The 13,678-nt window shown below is 46.5% G+C and overlaps 1 protein-coding gene across 1 annotated transcript in view; it reads right to left on the bottom strand.

Annotated features, from left to right (window-relative positions):
• Positions 1-988: 988 nt before the first annotated feature.
• LOC146186732 (uncharacterized) overlaps positions 989-13,678 on the bottom strand; it is a 194,602-nt gene continuing 181,912 nt past the window's right edge. The window contains exon 4 of the mRNA XM_084608104.1: positions 989-2,715. Within this exon, the coding sequence (XP_084464230.1) occupies positions 2,573-2,715 (143 nt within the window). The 3' untranslated portion in view covers positions 989-2,572. The remainder of the gene's footprint in view (positions 2,716-13,678) is intronic.

The raw sequence follows: 13,678 nt of genomic DNA, 5'->3' as shown, positions 1-13,678 counted from the left end.
AAGACTGCTCGGTTATCCTGCCATTTTCAAACGCAATAAAAAGTAAAACCCTGCCTTCCGTCCTCATGTACTAATATCGGTGTGCAAACTGCGCCCTGAATGGCTACATGGCCCGTCACAATATGTCGCTCTAGCACGAAGAAACCAACATTGCGGAAGCGAGGGCGTCTGTGGCCGGCTGACGAACACATCATACACCTTTTCACCTAGTAACGTTTTTCTTTTGTATAGGGCGTATGTTAAGGCTGTCTAATATTTCAGCGGAGGCAGCATTACCACACATATGCCAAACGGGGTCGCTTGCATTGCAAATAAAGAAAATGGATGTCTCGTATCGCTTCGATAGCGGCGACGTCTTGTGATTGCACAATCAGTCGAAGTGTGGTAGTTTTCAAATTACTGGCGCACCAGTGTGCACCTAGAGTATATTTAAAAGGGCGCAAATGTGCCCTTTGAAGGAAAACTACGTTGCCCTAAAAGGGTGTAGAAACATACCATTGTATGGATTTATTTCATTCCTCTGGGTGGTAATATTACCCTTCCAAACGAGGCATAAATATGAACGTAAAAGTGCAAAGTTACGCCCATTCATAGGGTGCAAAGATGCACTCACGGGGTGCTGTAGTAAGCTCATTACGCTGGCACAAATACAGACCCTGTGAGGGTAAGTTTACGCCTTAGAATTAAGCATAAGCTTATTCCAGCTGGGGGCAAACATGCACCAGATTTTTTAGCATATTTTTGCACTTTCATGGCCTAACCTTTAGTCCTTCTGAGAGAGGGCAACGTTACTCCCCAGAAGCATATACTTGCACTTCACCACATGGCATAACGTTAGCCTCGTTGCAGCGTAAACTTTACACCACCTACACTTAAGCCCCCATCGCGGGTGTAACTTTGCACCCAAAGGGGCTCCCCAGTGCGTCAGTGGACTTACCCCCATAAAGGGGTAAGATCACACCTTTTTTTCTTAGAGTGTAACTGCTTGAGTTGGTCCCACTTGAACCATGTATTTTCTTGAATGTTTTGTAAACAAAAAAAGAAAAAGGAAACATGGACTCAGATGGCGGTTCTAAGCAAATTTTCTAGATTGGAAGCGGGGAAGATGCATGCCAATGTGCTATGTGGATGGGGCGTTCTATAGTTGCTTCTGTACCTTGGGCCAATCTTTCCACACACAGAAACGCATTTTAGACGAACAGAAGAGCCTATTCAGTCTAAAGAATTATTCGCTCCTTTTATGACTGTTTACGTGCTGTTAAATTCCAACTAATTATGGAGCTATCCTTGTTTTGATAGCGTTCGGTATCATTACTATTACGCTTATCCACTCAACGCCTTCATTCATGGTCCCTGTCGGCCATTCGTTTTCTTCACTTCAAACGGTAACATCTTGGACACAACGAAAACACGATTGACGGTCAATTACGCGTAACATTCTTTTTCGCACCGCAATATCGAGGACTGAGCGATGCCGCACGAGAATAGCTCAACGAAAGAAACAGTAGGGAAGGGCAACGGCGCAGCAGTCACAACGTTGCGACTGCGGATCACGCACGGGGCGTCCTTCTCACTGACAGAAGCGTAACACACAGGTGCTGTTGATGACTCCGATGGCCGCAGAACTGAGAGTCCACTCGGGCGAAACGTGGACCCTGCACTGTGCGGCAGCCCGGTTGGCGGTCCGAAGGTCCGCTGGCATAGTGTCATGCACAGACGAGCCTCCACACGGTCACGAGTACAACTTCTTCACACTGCGGAGCTCCTTTCAAAAATCGACCGGGGGCGGCAAGCTGAAGGCGGCTAGAACCACTTTGAGCAACGCGTTCTATACACGACAGCACGGTCTCGCACGTTCAGCGGTGGAGAATGGGTCGACAAGCAACTCGCCTTGAGGGCGGACATGCGGCGCTTCGGAGAGAACGGTGAGCTGTTCACACGAGTCAAACTTGCGTTGCAAATGTCGCTAACAGTGTTCGAGGGACAGAAAGCAGTAAATAAGTACGAACAAATAAGCGGCGCCATGGCTGAGGATCCAGACATACAAGGCTGTGCCGGCGGCTGCAAGATAGTCGGCGCCGAATATCAGGAATGTTGTCATCCAGATGAACTCCAGAAAGCCTGCGAGTGCTGATTTGTAAATTTAGAAATCTATTCATCTTACATGGAGTCATGGAGGATCAAAGTATTCGCGTTCCTAGAACTAGAAATTGCACGATTTTACGTTTTATTTTTTGTTTCTTTTCTCATTTCATGCAGTAATAAAGGAGTTCTCTTATGTCTCACTCCGCCTCTTCTGTTCGTTGTCGCACCTGACTCACCGCAGACAGGAACAATATGTCTAAACCTGCCTAAAGTTGAAATTTTCAGCGGTGATGGCGAGGCCATTCACCGGTTCTCCACCGCTGAACAGGTGAAATCACGCATGCGGTGAGGGTGGCACAGCTTCCACCCTCATCATCGCTCTGGTTGAGTCCCAGATGAACAGAGTCGTTCGCGCAGCTCGTCTCAGGGGCTGGGGAGATCGTCTCGCCGCTGCGTCCCGACGTCGTGGAGGCGGCACCCTCGAGGGTCAGCCCACGGCCACTGCGGCGGCCGTGAGCGTCGCGTTGTCCGGGCCGAACGCGGTCGTCGCTGTCGCCGTCACGGTGCCCACCGTTGTGGTGGCCGCCGTGGACGTCGGCAGCCGGAACAGGTTCTCGTTCTCCTTCCTCACTGCGCACGTGAAAAAGGAACAAAAGAAAGCACACATTTTAGTCACGGCCGAATACGAAAAGCACACAGTAAAAGCGTTGACACACAATTCTTTTTAGTTCGATGCGCTCATTTAACTCTAATCACAAAAATGCGTGCGCGCGCGCAGAAGCGCACGTAAGTACGTAAGTACCTGTATGTGTGTTCACGTACATAGAGTTCTGGTTATAATATTATCGAGCACGCCTCTGCTACAAACCTTTTTATCACGCTTTTCCTACCGTATATTACGAGTAACATTATACCTATAATAGCACACGCCGCTTACGCGCTAAAACATGGATCCGAGTAACCATTGTATCTTGAGCGCCTGAGAAATTTTCAGACACCAGAAGCGTGCTCCGTAATATTCTGGTCGCACCTGTACGTACATAGGTACGTGTGTGTGCGTGTGTGTTTACACACACGCACACACAAGTACCTATCTACGTACAGGTGCGACCAGGTGTGTGTGTGTGTGTGTTTGTGTGCGACACACACACACACACACACACACACACACACACACACACACACACACACACACACACACACACACACACACACACACACACACACACACACACACACACACACACACACACACACACACACACACACACACACACACACACACACACACACACACACACACACACACACACACACACACACGCGCGCACGCACGCACGCACGCACGCGCGCGCACACACACACACACACACACACACACACACACACACACACACACACACACACACACACACACACACACACACACACACACACACACACACACACACACACACACACACACACACACAAAGAAAAACAAAAAGCTAGATAGGTGTCCTCACAAGAATAGACACACATCGAATAATAGGCACTGCGCTGACGTCTTTAATTTGTTCGTGTCTATACTTGCGCTGATGCCACTCTAGATCCGGACCAACCATCTCAGGTACAAACAGTTTCACACACATACAAAAAAACCAGCTGTTAATTGCCTTGTAACTCCAAAAACCTGAAAAACCGGTCTTACAATTGACGCATACGGACGGGAGGAACTCAATGGCTTCGCCGAATGAAATGTTTGAGTTCTTCTTCATTGAACTTTACAGACGTACCAGTGATGCAGAGTGCTACTGCGGATTTCATTTCATTAGCTTTTGAAATTTCACGCGTCATCTTGTTTGCTGAGGATGGCGGCGTTAAACATTGATCATTGGGTTTGGTTTAAGCGGTTCCAAAGTGACTCAGGCTATGAGAGACGCCGTAGTGGAGGGCTCCGAAAATTTCGACCACCTGGGGTTTTTTAACCTGCACTGACATCGCACTACTAGTAGCAGGGACGCCTTGCTTTTCTCCTCCACCGAAAAGCGGCCGCCGCGGCCAGGATTCGATTCCGCATCCGTGGGTGTAGTCGTCGAGCGCCCCAACCACTGCGTCATCGCGGCGGGACAGAAAACTGGTGAGTACTGTCACTTCTTCTGTAGAGAATAAATAAATAATAAAAAAAAAAACAAGCCACTAGAAACGAGGCACTAATAAATCATTCCAAGCGGGAATATTGAGCATTTTATATGCACCTCTTCGTCCTCCTTACGTACATTGACAAATATTTTACGCACAGCTTCAAAACGTTCTTGACGTCACTATGTAATATATATACTGTTACAGTGACAGAGGGTCGGTGCACAGTAGCATTACTGCATTAAGTTGTCATTGGGCCTGTCCATTTTTGTAAAACAAGAAAGAACAGACGATGTCATCAGTGGCAGGTTCAATAACAGGCCACCAGGCCCGTTATTGAACCTGTCACTGACGACGTCGTTTCTTTTTCTTTTTTTTTTTTACAAAAATGGACCATTCATTCTTGTGACTAAGTTAGAGTTGCTTCAGCAACAGAAAGTTCATTTGTCGCAGAGAGAATTAGATTGGAAACTGGGACGCTTTTTCGCTATTGAAACCAAGACTGATGACGTCAGTAATGAAAAGGAACCAATGATCGCCATCTGCAAAGACATGGCGGTGTCACCTAGCCTTAGAAATCAGAAGCAATAATACTTTTGACGTTATCCCAGTCCGTGCGCGACAAAAAGTGGATGACGGCTAAACTTGTGTTTCTCTCTCTCTCTCGTTTCTAGCTCAGAGAACTCTGTGCTCAGTAATCTACTTTCATTTACAACACAATCATCTATCGATGCTGTCCAGCTTCAAGTCTTCTTTAAAACACTAAGCAGATCATAATCAGTTTTTGCGCAGTCATGACCGCATTATCAGCAGACGCTGAAAGTCGTGCAAATTACATGAACTTCCATTCAATTTTTTTTTTTCATTTTGCGAAGACAAGTTGCTGAACCGGAATTAAAGTAGGAGCAATTAAGATATTTTGAATCCCCAGTGAGTATGATCGAAAGCGTGGCGGAAATGAACCTCAACAAGAGTTGTCGGGCTAGTTGGCTTGAATCATGTAATGCCATTAAGGCTATGCGCAAAAAAAAAACGACACAAAAAACAGAGGCAACGACAGGACGTTGCGCTCGTCCTGTCGTTGCCTCTGTTTTTTGTGTCGTCTTTTTTGCGCATAGCCTTAATGGCATTACATGTGGCGGAAATCATATTATTTCGACCTAACGAGTTTGGGGCTGGGAGCAAAAAGCGAGCCCGATTTAGCACAAGATAATAAGATGCCGCGTCAATGGATCGTTCCATATTTTCAAATCGCTCCACCAGTTCTAAAATTAAGAAGGCGCATTAACTGGCCCGTAACAAGTAGTAGTCCCATTAACTGGCCCGTAACAAGGTCTGCACGCGGTGACCCTACTTAAGGGCAGACGAACAGACAAACCGATCTCCACTACTCTTAAGTCGCCGTCCGCCACACACTGCTGTAGGCGAAAGTTCCCAGATAGTGATGTTAAGAGCATTTTTCCGAATACTGGTAGGGAAGATTCCTGTATGTGCAGAAGTTTTCCTTACTGGTCTATTGCTAGTAAAATTTACTGCTATAACACAGCACTTTGCGGAAACTTCTACTACGGCCCTTCTCCCCTCTCCGGGCGCATTTCTTTTTTTTTTATTTATTTATGTAGGTCCGCTGTCGCTGCAACTGCAGACATCCTCACCGATATCGCTTACTTTGAGCTTCTTGGATCACCGAGGGCTCTCTAAAAAAACGCAGTGAACGCGATAAGAATTCGGCTAGGCACTAGCTTTTGGGCAGAATATCTATGAAAGGATCTAGGAAGAAAGGATTCTTAAGTGTCACAACTGGGCGATATACCAGAACTCACTTTGCAGAGTATGAGTCCTGGCATGTCGCACGCTTCAACAAAAGAAAGATGCCTAGAGTAGTCGACAGGCGAGGGCGCCGAGTTGATGAGTCCGGCTAGGACGTGACGGATGAACGATGAACGCGGAACTGAAGTGACAGCTCCAGATGGGAGGCAAGCGCAGTGGAAGTCCGGGCCAAGACAACAATGCGAGGTCGAACTACGGGCTAGGCGCCAGAATTTGAAAGGTGGCGCACGACCAGGAGACGCAAACTGAAGCCGAAAAAAAGAATCAGGAAGAAATGAAACTCATCTACTGTTAAGCAGTGACAACGGTGGCTGAAAAGCTCTCCCTCTTTTCCCTTCGCTCCAGCTCCCCCCCCCCCTTTCCGTCCCCCTCCTACACTTCTACAGCGCTCCTGCAATAGCCAGGCAGTCCTGATTCATCTGGGCCACGTGACCTCAGAATATACATACATACATATATATATATATATATATATATATATATATATATATATATATATATATATATATATATATATATATATATATATATATATATATATATATATATATATATATATATATATATATATATATATTAGTTTCGTTCCGCTTTATGTTGAGGAGTACAGTTACGTAACAACTAGAAAAAACAACCTCTTCGCTCCTCGTTGGCAAAAATTTGCTTACATACTTCCAACATTTTTTCTTCTGCGTTTCTATTTTTTTTTTTTCATTCAAGGCCTAATGCCAGATTCGCGAATTGCGGCATTTTCGGCTGCCGAAGAGGAAAATTTTAATGTACATCACACGTCGGCGAAGCTTCACTGTCTGCCTCGCGTCACAACCTCTGCGAAGTCAGAACCAATGACAACCAGCTGTCGCTTCCACAGCGGGCCGCCACTTTCTTTCGCTTTTCTAACCGCATCCGCTTCTGCGACCCCGTATTTGTTCACCTACACGGCACGCACCGCCCGTCAAAGCCACGCCACCGCCCTCTCCAGCGCGACCCAAGAAAGGCAGCCTAGAAAGCTCGCGCGCCGCGGCTAACGCAATTGACTCTCCACAGTCCCTTTCTGTGAGGGCTAGCACTTCACTGATGGGGATCCCCTCAACCCCCTTTCCGGCGCCGCGACTGAAAAGAGCCAGCAAATCAACGCAGCAGCTGTTCGGACGCTCACCCCTCCGCCATCCCCGCCACCCCTCATCCCGTTCAACCGTGCGGGGCCAACGTGCCTTTCTCTCCAGCTCCCTTGCTCCTTTATCGGGCTCGGGCTGACAGGGAACAAACCGTACACGCATGGATAGCCACCACCTCATACCCCCCCCCCCCCCCCCCCCCCCACTCCCCACTCCTTTCCATTTCTTCCCTCCTCTAGAAGCCAGCCTCTCGTGTTTAGCCGATCATTTCAATCTTCCCTCGGCGCGCGGACATGTGTCCTTCCTGTCCTTCGGAAAAAATATGTTTCCCGCCCGTGCCAAGCTTGCAGAATCGCGGGACAGTACGATTAAATGGAACATCGCCACGCGATCCGAGTACGGTGCAGCGAGACGTCAGCCCACGGTTTCAGTTCGATTTACTACAGAATGGAGACGCGAGACAGCGCTTTGCTAGCTGTCGGCCTGTCGCAGTTTCCGTTCTGGGCTACGGCTGTGGTCGGAGCGTAATGTGGTGGTGGTGGTGGTTTATTAAATAGAAACATGCAGCCAAGCAACAACGTGCTGATCGTGACCATCAGTTGTAGAATCGCCAGATATGTTCGTTCCAACACGGGAACATAGTGTACGAGGCAGGAATGATCCGAGCACCGTGCGGCCGTTTGGGGATCATGGAGCCTGTGGCAGCTATTCGCTGCTATTTGCTAATACGATTACACGAATTCCGGTATTTTGATATGAAAAACCTTCCACGTGTTAGCGATGCATCGGTTAGCCAAGGGAGATAGATTTTTTTAAAAACACGAATGACGAATACATGGTAGCGATTTCTCGCGCAAGGGCTGTCACATAATTGCTGCGGATTGGTGGCGGTGTGTGTATATATTGAAGCTTCAAAACAAAACCTTTCAGTTGAGAATAAGAGCTGTGCACCCCCCCCCCCCCCCTTCCTATTGTGCTCGTGTTTGTAGCACTTTTTTTTTTTTTCTGAAGATGAATGTATACCAACTTGCTCAATTGTCGGTATTTTATTATTTGTCTGACCTATGTAGTGCTAGTGCTCTTTGCAACTGCCGTTAGGCACAACAGTAGGCTATCTATATCTGTAATTTTTGGGCAGTAATTTTATCTTGAACCTGGCAAAACGGAAGCTAGTCTTTGATGCGTGGCAGGAGCCACTCTCCTTCCAGGTACACGAATACTGGACGGGGCCGATCTAACTCTCAAACCAATGCACCATTGATATGTTCCGGTAAGCTGATTTAAACAATGCGTCCGGTGATTAAAATTGCTAGGAAACATACCCACACAATTTTAGTTTTAACTTGAAGGTGGCGAATTTCCTGCCTTAATGCGAAAGCATTTGGAGTACCGTGCGTGAAGGTGAAGAATGTCAGCCACATGTGTCTGAAGCCTATGGGCTGCGTTTCGTGCGTGCGTGCGCTCGCGCGTATGCATTGTATTCTACGAAATACTCGAATGTAAGAAAAGACCGATACAACAGTTAATGTCGATATAACGAAAACGTCCTAAGGGCTCATATGTAACCTCGTTTACAATGACCAATCACAACACAGCGAAATTGAACGTCACAGAGTGGCTCAAGAAAATTAAATAGCTAAGAATGACTCACAAAATTTAATATGACTCATAATGACAGCAAAAATGGAGATGACCCAGAGTAACATAGCAAAATTAAATATGGTGAAGAATGAATCAGCACAATAAAATATGACTATACTTTATTTTCAATGTGACCGAAAATCATTCGGCACACTACCTGAAAATACTGTTTGTAGATGTCGTCTCGTGTAGAAGATCATACGGGTAGCAACGGCAGAGAGTGAAATAAAGACGCCAAAAGTGCCTTAAATGTGATCCTCATTACTACACGAACGCAGTCAAGAAGGCGTATGCTTTCACCACGTTTGCCCCGCATAAAGCGCCCCTAAATTTTTGTAGGGGTGGCCAACATAAGAGGAGATACGATCAAATGTCAAAAAACAACACGTATTCGTCTACCAAGTAGGTCGATATGGCTACCCAGCTCGACACAATTATTCACGGGGCAGGAGAAAGAGCAAACAGGAACCATAAACTGGAACCAAAACAAAATGCACTCGGAACTTCTTGACTGTACATTGTTTTTATTAGTGCGAGAGAGACACCGAAGCCGCAATGGGACCGCAGGCTGGTTGGTTAAAGAGGATGTTGGCAGGCAAACAATTTCTACGCTCCTAACTGTCGACGTTTTCAAACGACCCTCCAACCAAGAAATGTGTACTGCAATTCTCGGGTTATGAACGTTAGCGTTTCCGAGTTGGACACTCATTCAGTGCAGCGTCGCTATGCCGCAGAACCAAAACACTGTCTAACGAGCATCTTTCGTGACAAGGCCAATACCCTGCGAGGCTTGTACCGGGTATGCGCGAAATGGCGGTGTTTACAACCGACCATGCCAAAACCTCTGCTGTTATGACGATGGACAGCCACGGGTCAGCTAACAAATGTTCAGAATAAATTCATAACTTCGTGCGCGCTCCAGACGACCGCGCCAAAAACGCGCACCCTTATGTAGCTGGAAAACAAGAAACGTATGGGTAATTAATCGAGCTTTTTTCTTTTTGTTTTTTTTTTTAGAAAAATATGCTCACGGGTAAGACAAGTCTTAGTGAGGCGGCTTCATTTTTCTTGGCGGTAAAAACCTGGCTCAGCTCCAGCGTTTTGGCACTTCCTGCAAACTCCGCTTTCGAGGCTGCCGACCCACCCTGCATTCTTTATAGATCACGCTCCAATATTCTAAAACTGCGTAATTAAGGCGAATTTGTCTTCCGGACCTCTCTATCATCAGCTGCTGGCTGACAATGTGAGTGAGAACCTCCTTTCCATATTTGTTCTTCATAAGTCGACGCACCTTGTACAAATTCTGATTTTCCCCCTGCATTTTTCGTGCATTGGGTGACGACCTCAGCTTAGCATTTTTCCAAGCGCAATGAAGGCTGTTGATTTGGTCAGCGCCTGTTCTGACCTTGAGAGGACCTTGTAACACTTAAATCAATTCACCCAAAGCAGACTTTTGTCATCAGAACTCTTTACTCTTGACCTGATTAACATTTAATTATGGTACCGTTTCTTTTTCACTGTGTTCAGCACGAGGCAATGACTGCGTCCCGCGAGTGCTTTCAACTAAACATATACACTAAGCCTCGCTGGAGCATGGCGCCCCATGTAGATAACATCTCAAGGGACGAATGCGCGGTGAAAGCTCGTTCAGGCTTGCCTGTTCCTGCACCCAACATTGCCGGCCCTGTCCTCTCCCCCTCCCTCAACACTACAGCTGCGGATCTATAACAGCTCCGCAACGCGGTGAGAAGGAAGGGGACACAGGGCAAGGGTCAACTGTCTCCAGCTCCCCATGACTGAATCTCATAGAAGTCGAAGCCGAGAGGGCGCTCGATTGAGCCGAACCCGACGGTACGGGCCAGGATCCCGTGCCAGAAAATAACTAACGAAAAAGAAAACAGAGGAGGGGCAGGGGTGCACGAAGTCCCAGTGTAAAAAAAAAAAATAAAACGAATGCCGTTTAGGGGTCCTCTTCTGAAAAAGGAAAATGTCACGTTTCGGTCAAAACTACGCTACACACAGGCAAGAAAAGATGGCCAAAAATGGAACGTGAAGGGCTCCAAGCCACGAGAGTATTGAATGGGCTATGAAAAAGAGGAGGAGGATATATTGAGGGGGATGCAATAAACGAAAAACACATGCAAAGACTGTCACAGCTGTGGGGTGGCTCGCCATATGCCAGTTTTTGAAAGCACGAAAGCAACTTAGAAAAAAGTGAATAAATAAAACGAAAAGAAAGAAGAAGTTAATAGCACCATATCCACTGCGTTCTTTTCGCAAGGCGAGAAAAGCAGCTACGATAATTTGTGCATAAGGCAAAATCGAACTGTTAAACGTCATTCAAATTTAATGCTGGCAGGCGATGCCCAAGTGCTTCGATGCCTTTATGTCCCATTAAAGAAGAAACGATCAAGATGAAAAAAAGAAAGAAACCTTGAATATCATAACTGAAGATTTGGAGCACAACATCCCGGTGAAAATTTAGCAAATGCTTCATCCCCAAAATTTATATCACCAGCGATTCGTTGTGGAAAACGTGCCTTTCAAATATTACTTCGCTTCGAACATAGCAGCTCATTGTAACCCAGCAAGACACAGAGAAATAAAACGGCCATCAGGGAGACAACAATAACCATTGAAAGACAACAATAACCATCGCAATCGCAGCGTACTGGCTCTGATGGCACAAGGCTTTGTTAATCTTTAGCTTACTCTTTATTTCCTGTAGTGCCAGCAACAGCCTTTGTGCGACTTTTTGTGCTTAGGTCTTCAATACAATGCCGAGAACGCTAACAGACTTTCGTTGTCGGCTGTTTGCAAATATTACTGGCACAAGAAAAATTCTCGTTTTCTCGACTACAACGACAGCCAGAAATATCTCACGGGAACAAAGGGGAGGTTAAAAAAAGAGAGAAAAGAACGAGCGAATCAGAATGAAGACAGCAGTCCTTTTGTACGCTGGATGAAAAGTCGCTTTCACAGAGCCTCGTCGCATAGCGATTGGAAAGCGCTTGACAAAAGACAATTTCGTTCCGGTCACAACTCGGCTTTGGGCGTTGCAACGAGGAAGGGATGGGAACGTATACGCGACATACACGCCAAAGAGAAAACAAAACCGCAAGCACAGATTCTCGAGCCTGTATGGTCGGCCGTTTTGATGCCAGAAGCGGCGAGTTATTGCGCTTCGTGTGTTACGTGACTCGTGTGCCGGAGGAGGACCGCCGCCAAAATGTGCGACAGGAAACAGCGCCATCTAGTGAGCGCGCTGCGCTCTATATTTTACGGCCAATCATTCCGCGGCCACTGGATCTATACACCAGCCCAGCCGATACACAGCATCAATCTTGCTTCTCACGAACATGCTGCGTGTACCTCTCCAAATATATACTTCATATTACCGCGGTCATGGGAGGCCTGCTTGAAGCCATCGGGACAGGAGAATATATATAAGCATTGAAAAAATGCATGCGCAAATAGGGGTGACATACAAATCTTGGAAGCAACCTTTCTTTTCTCCTCCTCCTGCGCATTCTGCGAATTCCTGGCAGCAGGTCCGGGCTAGCTCGAAAGACGCAGTCATACCGTCCGATGAATCTCAGGATTAAGAAACGGGGCGAGCGATGCTGGCGGTGCCATTCGTTTGCTCACGAAAATATTTGTACAGGCGAAGATGAGCTATCTCTGTCGCTGGCTGGACATCACGTATGCCGTACGCGATGTTAACCCGTCTGGAGAAGGGTCTCTTTCGCAGAGCCTAAGAGCATGCGTGTCTAGGTAATTTTAGGTGGCGGGCTTCCGAAAGCTCCTTTTCATCGGTCCTTGATGACCGAGTCGCTGGAATTAAGTAAACGTGAGCTATTGATAGCTTAATGGGCACCGAGAGGTCGCATAAGGAAAACGTAACTCGAACAAGTGAAACTTGGTTCTCCAGCGCTCGCAAAGAAAAGAAGGGGGAACCACTCGAAAATAGCATCTTCATAATGGAGCGGCGAATTGGACAGAGGAAAATGAGCTTCGAATTTACTATGAAATCAGTGATTGATTTCTTATTAATGAGGACGAAAAAATAGTAGCTAGTGTGAAATTCTTTCATGCAGGATTTTTGTTGCCTAACTGCTGCTGACACTGAACATCAATTCTAGAGAGGCAGGTAAAAATCTTAAAAAGTAAACATGCAAAGAAATGAAACAGAGCCGTTCTGAGTTTTTGCTTAGTTGTCGCGGTTACAAAATGGACATCCAATATGCGTGCCTGGCGATGTCAGAAAATAGAAAAAAAAAAGCTATTGTAGTCGTACATATGCCAATAGAATAATGATTGCGCAAGAACGCGGTCAGCAGTTACAAAAATCACCGTTTTTTTTTTTTTCTTTTTCGGTACGATAAATTTTACGGAACTCATATATTTTTGCAACCTGCAATCTGGAGTGGAAGCGAGGTACGACGTATTTTCTAGTAAAAACTGAACGCGTGGTAAACCGCAAAAGGCAGAATGGAACACCCGACTGGGCGCGAAATTTCCCAAGCTCCTTCACAGCGGTCTCTTTCTATGGCTCCTTGGCTAATTAGACTGCAAGATGCCGTAAACAAAAAATACACACATCGAAGTTATTTGGAGGCGAATGTCGCTTGTTTTGTCTATTCGGACACTGCATTTTGGGATCACACAAGGATAACTTTACGTTTTGCGCGGGGTCGGTATGTCAAAACCTTTGCCCATCACGAGCGCTAACTATAGCAGCCTGCGGCAGAACGAAGATATGACCAGCCAGCGCAGAAAACGAAGAATGTGTCAGCCTTTATCAAGGCGCGTTTAATCCAGCAAACGTTCCCCAATCTCACCTTCGGCTTGTTGTCTGGGTATTTTGTTCTTTTTTGTTGCTG

The sequence above is a fragment of the Amblyomma maculatum genome, chromosome 6 (assembly GCF_055883805.1).
Source record: "Amblyomma maculatum isolate TAMU_Amacu chromosome 6, ASM5588380v1, whole genome shotgun sequence".
Lineage (NCBI taxonomy): Eukaryota > Metazoa > Arthropoda > Arachnida > Ixodida > Ixodidae > Amblyomma > Amblyomma maculatum.
Note: the sequence above shows the minus strand (reverse complement) of the source record. Positions and strands in the feature narration are given on the sequence as shown.